Raw genomic sequence first — 10,534 nt, 5'->3', positions numbered from 1 at the left:
GTACAAAATGAATTACATTAAATTTACCATAAAATCAATTATTAAAATAATGATTGACAAAAAAGAAGTTTTTTAAATAGTTTTTAAAATTAATATATACTAAAATGTGGGATTTTGGAAAAGATTAAAGAATATGATAATTGAAAATTGGTGCAAATGCAAAAACTTTTAAAGTATGAGAAATCACTCACATTTTTTGGATTGTTACTTCAAAAAACCATTAACAAAAAATTAATTCAACAACTATTTTTCTTTCAATGTTAGATTAATTGACTTTCACAATCTAACATTGTATGTAGTTAGATCTATATTATTAGAGTACAATATTTTGTTGAAATTCAATCCATTAACAAATTATATCTCTAAGGAAAAAGACAAAGAGAGAGAAATAATATTAAAAAGAGAAAGAAAGACAGACAAACCTCGTACATTCTAACATTTACATCCAAATATCCACACTAAAAGGGCTTGTGACATTGAAATTTGCATGTTCTTAGTAATGATTTTAACAAAATTTTCAACGAACATGTCTCGCATTGCATGAATATTCTCAACAAATTCATATAATTTCAAAGGCTTCTAAAGAGTCTGATTCTAACATATTATAGTCTTCATCATCTATCTCTTAATCCTCTTCTACAGACATACATAGAGACCATGGTTAAGATCTTTCTTTTTTTTTCACATGGTAAAATTTTGGTATAATTACCAATTGCAACTTTTGATATGTATTAATTTTGAAACGTACTTCGCGAATCCACCGTTGCAGGATGAGTCATATTGATTTTAATTCTGTATTAGATTTTTATAATTCAAGTTCTTAAAACTCATATTTAAAATAATTAACCCCTTGGCTGTCTTTCCAAAGTTGAACCTAGTTTAGTTTTGGTTTGCAAGCTACTTTAAAAGGATTGAATGAAAAAATAAATTTTATTAATACATCCATTCAATTATCAAATCAAAATATAACATAGCTCAATACAATAAGAATTGAAAGACAAATTTGCTTTAGCCTAGATTATTTCGTATAAGCCATACAAAGGCTTAAGCAAAAATATGATATGATGTAAAGGCTTTCTTAACCCAATATTTCCTTAAGGCATACTTTATTCACCTAAGCAAAATTAGCATATCTTGTATGCTTAAGTCAATTAATAATGGCTTAAGTAATATTCATCTAATGAGTCATTTTGTTCCTATAAATTTTGCTCAAGCGAAGCGAAATTAGAATATCTTGTATGCTTAAGTCAATTAATAACATCCTAAGTAATATTCATCTAATGAGTCATTTTTTTCCTATAACTTTTGCTTAAGTGAAAAAAATATGACTTAAGCAAAAATTGCAAAAATTATACAAAGCATATGCAATTAGAGAGGGCATTGGGAAAATCTAAAATAACATTGAATAATCTATCAATACAAAAGTTAATTTTTATGATGAATTGAGACTATGAGAGTGGATGTGTAAGTTTAATTATGAAAATCATGAATTTCATACATAGGATTTTATGAAGAATCCTAAAGATCTAAAATAACATTCAATGCTCTATTAATTTAAAAGTTATTTTTTGTAAGAGCTTGACAACTTATTTGGGATTGATGATTGTCCCTACAAACTAACACAAGACTTTTCAGCTTTATCCTCACTGACATATTTTTCGGAAACTTCTGAGAAAGTCACCCATCCCAAAAAATTGCCTCAAGTTAAGCACATTTAACTTTAAAGTTCTTAAGTGATAGGTCATCAAAAAGTAAATGCATTTTGTTGATATAGGTAGTCTTAATCAATTCCTTTAAGTTATCCTTAATTGTATAATCTCGTACCTATACAGTCTCTGGATCTCTCTCATTCCGGTGTAAGTTTGATTCATTCATGTGCCCTTACCGCCGAATGTTTGCCAGGTAGTTGCTCCTTATCCATGCCACATTGCACTAGCGATCACTCCTCACCCTTGCCTAGCGCCCAGGTGTCACATGCACATCAGCTTCCAGTTGGTTCGTCCTCGAACCATACCGTACTAGGAGAAAAGTCTACTCTGAGACCATTATTGTAACAACTCAGCAACTTATTCAAGACTGATGACTGTCCCCACAAACTAACATAAGACTTTTCAGCGTGCTTTATCTTCATTCAAACACTTCCCGAGAACTTCTTAGAAGGTCATTGATCCCATAATTGCCCTAAGTTAAGCATGCCTAACTTTGGAGTTCTTAAGTGATAGGTCACCAAAAAGTAAATGCATTCTGTTAGTATAGGTAGTTCTAATCAATTCCTTTAAGTTATCCTTAATTGTAGTCTCATACCTATATAATTTCTGGATTTCTGTTTTTCATCCCTTTTTCTCTGTTTCTGGGTTTCCTTGGGTTCTCATGGAGTTCTTCCATGTGTTTTAGGCCACAATTTGTATAGAGAGCACGTCCATGGTCGAATTTGAGTGTGGGTCTTCAATCCAAGGTAAAGGGCTCTATCCTACTCTTTTGTGCATGAATTGTTGTTATTTTGTTGAATATTGTGTTGTGGCTGAGTTAGTGGGTAGGAAATTGCTGAGAAATGTAATGTGGGCCATGTGCCGTGATATGTGAATATTATGTGTGTTGACTCGAAATTACTGGATGTGAATTCTATGAAAGTGTTGTGTGATAGAATGAGGACATGTATGCCAAGTCTTGTGAATAGGGTATGGGCACTTGTGTCGTATATTTGAATTAATATTGTGAAAATGTGGGCCTAAGGGCCGTGTAATATGAACAATAATTGTAGGCTACGTGACGTGTGCTGTGAAATGGAATGTGGGCTGTGTGCCTTGTGTAAACACGATTACTGCATGTGTGAATGGGCGTGTTAGTGCCGTTGTAATGTGCTGTAAATGGTTCAGTAATACACTAGGGGTGTAGAAGATGAGAACGGTAAAAATACCTTGGAGAAGAGGGAGTGGTGGTAACACCGACTGCGGAAGGGGTGCACCACGGGCCACACACTCTCTTCCTGACTAGACCTCTGACCACTATCCTTGCTGAGCGACCCGTTACTGCCCACGTGGTATCTGTGAGGCGGGGGTAACTGGCAACCATTCATAGTGTAAATCTGTGATCACAGTACTATAGTGAGTATGGCTAGCGTGCGTATGCATGAGCTTATGAATTGTACTTATGGATGTGAAATGTTGCCTGTGATTGTAATTGTTTAATGTATTGGAAATGTGCTAGAGGTGAGACTTTATGTTGACTGTGTGTCTTTGGGTAGTGTAGAGTATTCACCCTTACATTCATTTTTTAGGTAATCAAGACGATCAGTACTGGACTCAGTAAAGGGGTGGATGGAACTGCTATAGGACTTAGGATATTACTTTGAAAACTGTTATATTTGAATAAGTCTTGTAGCAATTGTTTAATGTAATTTGTAACCCCCTTTCTTTATTTGAAATGTTTGATGAAACTTAGATTAAAAATGAAAGTTTTATTATTTCAAAAATTTGCGAAATTCCTTATTTATTGAAATTAAGTTTAATGTGTTACACTCTCTCTCCAAAATTACCAAATAAAGTCTAAAATATTGATTTAGTAAGTAGAATGAGGGTAAAAGGGGCTAGAGAAACCCAGAATCCAAAGCAACAAGGTTAGATTTAGAATTTCATCCTCGTTCGAGGTAGAACATGATAAGAATGGAGAAAGAAAAATTCAACACCATCCCATTGCCATAAGTAAAAGGCTAACTAACTAGCTACCATGAAACTTAATATTGTTCTTTAAACTAATTAAAATTAAAGCTTTATTTTAATAAAAGATTTGTACTTAATATTATTAAAATAAATTTCAAATTTTCATCAATAAATAGCGGTAACAACAGGTATGCAATTATACTTAAGTTTTGTAAAAATAAATAAATTAATTTGGTCAAAATGTTTCTAGTAAGAAATTTATTTTAATTTTTAAATATTTCAACTATTAGAACTCAACAAAAATAAAAATTTTAACTATTTTGCATAAATTGTAAAAAGTAAAGTTATAAATACCTTTTAAAATATTTTTATATAATTATAATAAATAGAATATAAACTTTATTTTCCATAAAATTATTAACAATTTTTTATACATTTGTAGAGTATGCTTGTTTCAATGCTTTTTTTTTTCATAAAATTACTTTTATATTTAATTTCTTAAAATTTAATTTTATCATTAACGCACAAAATATACAAGTTTGTAAAATAAAGTCTATACTATTTTTTTTCCAGATCCTCTCTACTTTATGCAAGATGTTTAGTTTATTTTTGTTTAAACAAAATTAAATTTACTTAAATAAATTATTTTTGCTTAACTATTTGCTTAAGCGAATTAATTGGGGTGCTTCATAACTTTTTACATTGCATGTAAGAGAGACTATGCCTAATACTAGCCAAAGAGACGTGTTGTAAGAGACTAAGTGGAGTGGAGAACTCACAAATTTCATCAACGTTAATGGTCCTCATTATATACATCTAAGTGACATAGCACCATTTTTTAAGCATTTAAATTGTAGCATCTCTTGTACATCTTTTCGCATACTATATTGGTCTCTTTGGCCTTTTTCTTTGCACACAACTCCTTAGGTATATTATAATATTCTTGTCAATTATGTGCAAGCAAGCAACTATACATGGTGGTACCCAAGTTATGTTAATTTTGAAGCATGTTTTCAACAAGCTCTTCAACCTATTGCATCTTACCCTTCACTTTACAAAGATTATTATGAAACTCGATATGCTTAGTTTAATGCCCTTAATCACCGTCCATCAAAACCGCTTCATTCAAGTTTCTAATTTTGCAAACCATGTGCTTATTGTCCATTTTCACAATTCCCATAGTACATGTCTAGTGTGGGTGACTTCAGAGTCCTTCTCTTTCTCTCACCAATATGTCTCTTTCAGTCATAAATTAGGAAAAAGGAAGCAGATAATTGCACACAACACACACACACACAAATCATTTCCTAAGTAGATTCACTTAAGTGAATAGCTAAGCAAAAATAATTTGCTTAAGAAAATTTAAATTTTCAAAAGCAGAAATAATAGAGAGGATCCAAATCCTGCTATTTTTCATATTGCATATAATCTATTTTTCTTAACTCTTTGACAGAGGTATACAAAAAATTTAGATTTAATGATCCAATCTATAACCAAAATAAATTAAATTTAAAAATCTTATTTTTTTTTTTTAAACCTGACATCCAACCCATTTTTTTTATTGAGATAAGTTTTGGATATCCTTTAATAAATCCAAATTTAATTTATTAAAAACCAATTTTCATGTTTAGTGAGTAGTTTGCCCCATGACTCCAGTGCTCCTGTGTGAGCCTTGTTGAAAACTCAAGTTTTTTACAAATGCGCTCAAGTATGCAAAGAAAACAATAAGTGAGAAAAGTCCTGTATATATTATTATTAATGAGCTTTTCTTGCTTGTTTAGTAAAGTCATACTTTTCATTTTGTTAAATTTTGTTGAGATTATCTATCTTTTACTGTATATATATAATAGATATAGATTTGTATATTCATAAATTTTATATACACATAAAATATATTTTTATTAAATATATTTCAAAAATTATATTTTTAATTATTTTATCATAACAAATTTTATATCTTATAAAGATACTTTTAATATATTAATTCATAATAATATTATATAATGTTAATTTATATTACATAAAATGAAAATACAGAATATTATATATATATATATATATATATATATTCATAAATTTTACTATGGAAGTATATTACTAAAAACGGTTTTAAATTAAATCTAAATTTTAAAATCAAGTTTAATTTAATTTTTTAAAAATTAAAATAGATTGGTTTAAAATCTAATCCATATAATTTAATTTAATATAGATTTAGATTGATTTTATGCAAAACTAATCCATACTTACCCCTACTCTTTAAATTTTAGACGTGTTGTTATTTTTTTAAATTAAATAATAAGTTATGCCTTATTTATTTTAAGAAAACTAATTATTAAAATAATATTTTTTTAGAATAATTTTTCTATATGGAATGTTTTTGCCATGTAACTTTTAGTTTTGCATATTACATATAAAAGAAAAAATCTTATTCTTTTAAGAGTTTTGCATATTACACAAATGAAATAAAGAGATTATGACACATGTTAAGATTGCAAACATTTTTGTTTAAAAAAAAGGGTGTAAAGTACATTTTTACTCTGTCCCATTATAGTAATTTTACTTCAACCAATGCATTTAGGAATTCACCTAAAGAAAAAAGAGAATGAGTCATAATTTAATAATTTATGATAAACAATAATTGAATCATGTGACATGTAAGATCTTAGTCATCATTTGGTTAATGTCATTGCTAAAATGAGATTGTTTGTGCCTAAGGATGGAAATAGGTTAAATTTTATATAAATAGGTCTGGCCTGATTAATAATTTTAAAACTTAAGTCTAGTCTATCATCTGCCATAGGCTTTTTATTAAACCTAATTTGAGTTTTTTAAAAGTCTAATTTGGTCTATTAGCCTTTTTAATGGTCTAGACATTTAATAAGTTATTAAGTTTCCCTATAAATAGATTATTAATCCATATAAATAAGTATGTCTTTTAAAAGTTATAAGGCATTTATAAACTATTAAAAAATATTATAATATAAATAAGTACGCAAAATTGTAAGAAGATGTTGGATGAGATGAAACGAACTAGGTGTATGTAACCCAGGATTACATGTATAGGATATGCAAAAGAATCTAATAAGTAGAGTTCTCTCTCCAAGAAGGTATATAGTAAAGACATTCTTCAACTCAAACGAAAAGGATTAAGTTTTTAATTTAAGATTTTATTACTTTAAAATTTAATTTATTTAAATATTGTTATATTATAATTTTATATAAATTTATTTAATATATTATAAATTTTAAATACACCATTTTAATAAGCCTAATATTTTTTCTTAAGTTCAAGTCTGATCTATTTAATTAATTAAGCTTTTTGAAAAACTTAAATTAAGCATATTAATTAAATAGACCAGATTAAATTAGACTTTAAAAAAGTTAAGTCGTAGGCTCTGTAAGATAATTTGATCTATTTTTATCCCTATTTAAGTCATTTAATATGTAAATTAAGTAACTTACATCATATAAAATGTAAAAATTACGTTCTTCATGAGTTTTATTACTGAAACTACAAGAGATAAGCACATAATTTTTAAAAAAAATTATCTTATTAATTTTTTATTTATATACATAAATTTTACCTAAGTAGAATTACTTGTAATTTTGACATATTATAATTTCTATTACATAATATATAATTTTTTTAAAATCACATATTTGTAATATGCAAAACTACTAATGACATAACAAAAAAAGCAATTAAAAATAATAATATTTTTAAAATTTAAAAATAAAATAATCCATGAGTTAGCATGTGTTACCCTATAGTACTACACTGCAATTGTGTGACCATGACAACAGGTGGCACCAGCACAGGGCACCTGTACACATTTCTCTATACACCTCACAAACATGCTATCAATCTCTTCTCATTTAGCTTTATCTCTTTATTTTATGAATAATGTCAAAATAAATAATATTTTTATTAAAAAATAAAAAATAATACATTTTTAATAAAATAATTTTAATTTAATAATTTATTCAATATTCTTAAAATTGTCCTTATTTAATAATATTACTGTTATACTATATACTTGTTTTCTCTTGATTTCTGGAAGCCACCCTAATATTGTTCCATTGTTCTTCAGTCTTAACTCAGCTAGAAACCCAATACCACCTTCCCCAACCATTTGATGGCGTTCGTTCATTATTTAGTTGCAGTCCCCGTCGAACCCTCTCCCAAGTGCCCAAAACCCTCGACACCGAACCCATCCTTGTCGATTTCGTCAGAGTGTTTAAATTTGTCTTCTTCTCCCCCTTTCCGACCCCATAAACACTCAGCATTTGCCAGGTTCCGCAGGATCGGTCAAAAAGGTCAAATTTAAATTTTGTTTTTAATATTTTTAAAATTATTTTCTGGTTGTATTGAAAGTTTAGTTTGATTAATTCAGTTAAGGTTAAAGCGCAAGAACCCGAAGTGAGTGTGACGAGTGAAGCCTTTACGCAGTTCAAGCATTTGCTGTTGCCAATTACGGATAGGAATCCGTATCTCTCAGAGGGAACGAAGCAAGTGAGTCTCTCTCTCTCTCTCTCTCTGATTCACTTCAATTTTTTTCTTACTGTGTTGTGTCTTCTGACTTGTGTTTTTATTTATTTTTTAGGCTATTGCAACCACCACTGCTTTAGCCCAAAAGTACGGAGCTGACATTACAGTTGTAGGTATGTTATGTTCAGCTTCCGATTTCATTCTCGTATTTTTTAATAAAACAAATATACATTTTATGTAAATTTGTAGTTTAAATTAATTTAGATATACATTTTAATTATATTTAAAGTTTTGAAATTAATTTTATTAAAGTTTAAAAAAAAATTTAAATACATTGATTTTTTTTATACTGCAATTCAATCATGAATTATCTTATTAGCAAGAATTGTTGATTTTTGTAATAGATAATATAAAAATCATATACAGTAAACTAAAATTAAACTCTTAAATTGTAATGGGAAATCCCTTTTACAGTGTTATGTTATGGACGATCTGTACATACACACGTTTGAAATTGAATTAAAGTATGTTGAAGAGATAACTGATTGTTTTTGGTACCTTCAGACGTTTTTTCCTTGGTATTTAGCTGAACGGTTAAAGGGTGTATGTGCTTTATATGTTTTACAGTTATTGATGAACAACAGAGGGAGTCATTGCCTGAGCATGAGACCCAATTATCCAGCATCCGTTGGCATCTATCTGAAGGTTTGTATAGCTCTCGTTTGGGGAGCACCCTTTTACAGCATGAGTATTTTTTTAGAATGTTTTCGAACGGCAAGTTTGTATATGTATTGGCTCAATTACTTTTATATATTTGTGGTAAAGGTGAATTATGCATGCCTAAAGCATGAATTTGATTTTAGAGCCCAAGAGGTTCTTTATATAGTGAATTATGGGAAATGGTAGCTGTCATAAATCTGGCATACCATGTCAGGAATAATGTCAGCTGATTTTTTTTTGTTTCATTTACTAGTAAAAGCTTTTCTATTTTTCTCTTTACCGGAATTACCTCAATCAGTTGTGCTGTTATGCAATGATTATTTTATATTAAATTATGAATTGTTTTTGACTGGTCATTCATAATTTTATTTTATTTTTTGGACAAAGTATCCTGCCTTTACTTTGATCCATATTGTTGATCACCCATAGCGGAAAAATTCTTTGTATTTTATGGATAGTTGATTGTCTTAAGATTATATTGAATGTACAACTGGTATAAGTAAAAGTTTCATGTATGCTGGTGACATTAAAGAATTAGAGATCTCGGTGTCTTATTCTTATAATTTTTAAGTATACATTCATGTCATATAGTTAGATTATGATTCAGGATTATTATCACTTATTTTCCATGTACTTTTTTCGGATTTCATGATAAAACATGCAGGTGGATTGAAGGACTATAATCTGCTAGAGAGGCTTGGTGAAGGGAACAAGCCAACAGCAATTATTGGTGATGTTGCTGATGACCTCAATTTGGATTTGGTAGTTATTAGCATGGAAGCAATTCATACAAAGCATATAGATGCAAATTTGCTTGCCGAGTTCATTCCCTGCCCTGTCATGCTTTTGCCATTGTAGTTTGCATTGTTTTATTTTGAACATAGGCAATGGATTTTGTTTCATCCGTTATGTCTTCTCTGCTGCAATTTGATATTCCATCATGTTGTTTAGCATTTGCTACTCCAGTGTCAGGGATATTCTGTTAATGTGTATAACTGTACCTGACTAAGATGGGATATGTAAATATGTATGCTGAAGCATGAAGCATGACAAGTTTTTAAGCGTGGAAAGGAACCATGTTAAGATTTTTCTTTTGGGGACAAATTTTGCAAAAATGATAAAAATGTGAGGAATTTGGACCCTTTCATCTGAGCTTTTCATACGAGGACAGTTACTGCTACCAAGCAATGTGCGTCTCCTATTTTGTGTATATATCTCTCTGCTCAACGTTATCATTTGAAAAACTCACATTGCTTTGGCTATTGACCTGCAATGTTCTCTCTTGAACAAGATTCATAAATATCAATTTCAGTATCACTTATAATGATTCTGAATTCTGGTTCTGGAGAACATATTTGGATATATCCTATTTTTATTGTGGGTGGACAATATCGATGTAGGATTTTGTATTTAATACTATTTTACTTTTTTCCTCCCTCTTCTGTAATTGGACTTGAAATGTGAAGTTTGAACAGTGAGTCCCATTTAAGAATGATTGAATGAACAATGGCTAGTATCATGGAAAGCATTCACTAAGCTGTTAATTTAAGTCAGATAATATTTATACTCAAATTATAATTTATATTTAAAAGAAGTGGTAGAGAGCAACAGTTTTTGCATATTGAGGACAGTTTGTTTGGAATTATTTCATGAGTAAAGAAGTACT

At 29.3% G+C, this 10,534-nt stretch overlaps 1 protein-coding gene across 1 annotated transcript; it reads left to right on the top strand.

Moving 5' to 3' along the window:
- The first annotated feature begins 7,712 nt into the window (after nt 1-7,712).
- On the top strand, nt 7,713-10,213 carry LOC113858972. The gene is made up of 5 exons (XM_027491784.1): nt 7,713-7,976; nt 8,054-8,172; nt 8,264-8,321; nt 8,776-8,853; nt 9,533-10,213. The coding sequence occupies exons 1-5, from the start codon at nt 7,796-7,798 to the stop codon at nt 9,724-9,726; spliced, it is 630 nt and encodes a 209-aa protein (XP_027347585.1). The 5' UTR covers nt 7,713-7,795; the 3' UTR covers nt 9,727-10,213.
- Nucleotides 10,214-10,534: the final 321 nt, after the last annotated feature.

Source organism: Abrus precatorius, unplaced genomic scaffold (assembly GCF_003935025.1).
Source record: "Abrus precatorius isolate BTA unplaced genomic scaffold, Abrus_2018 Scaffold2, whole genome shotgun sequence".
Classification (NCBI taxonomy): domain Eukaryota; kingdom Viridiplantae; phylum Streptophyta; class Magnoliopsida; order Fabales; family Fabaceae; genus Abrus; species Abrus precatorius.
This window is presented reverse-complemented; position numbering and strand designations above follow the sequence as displayed.

Excerpts from the sequence above, each read along its gene's own strand:
- LOC113858972 (XM_027491784.1), top strand. The coding sequence starts at position 7,796 with ATGGCGTTCGTTCATTATTTAGTTGCAGTCCCCGTCGAACCCTCTCCC. Across the intron at positions 8,322-8,775 it reads AGCTGACATTACAGTTGTAG|TTATTGATGAACAACAGAGG; the intron begins GTATGTTATGTT and ends TATGTTTTACAG. Across the intron at positions 8,854-9,532 it reads CCGTTGGCATCTATCTGAAG|GTGGATTGAAGGACTATAAT; the intron begins GTTTGTATAGCT and ends TAAAACATGCAG.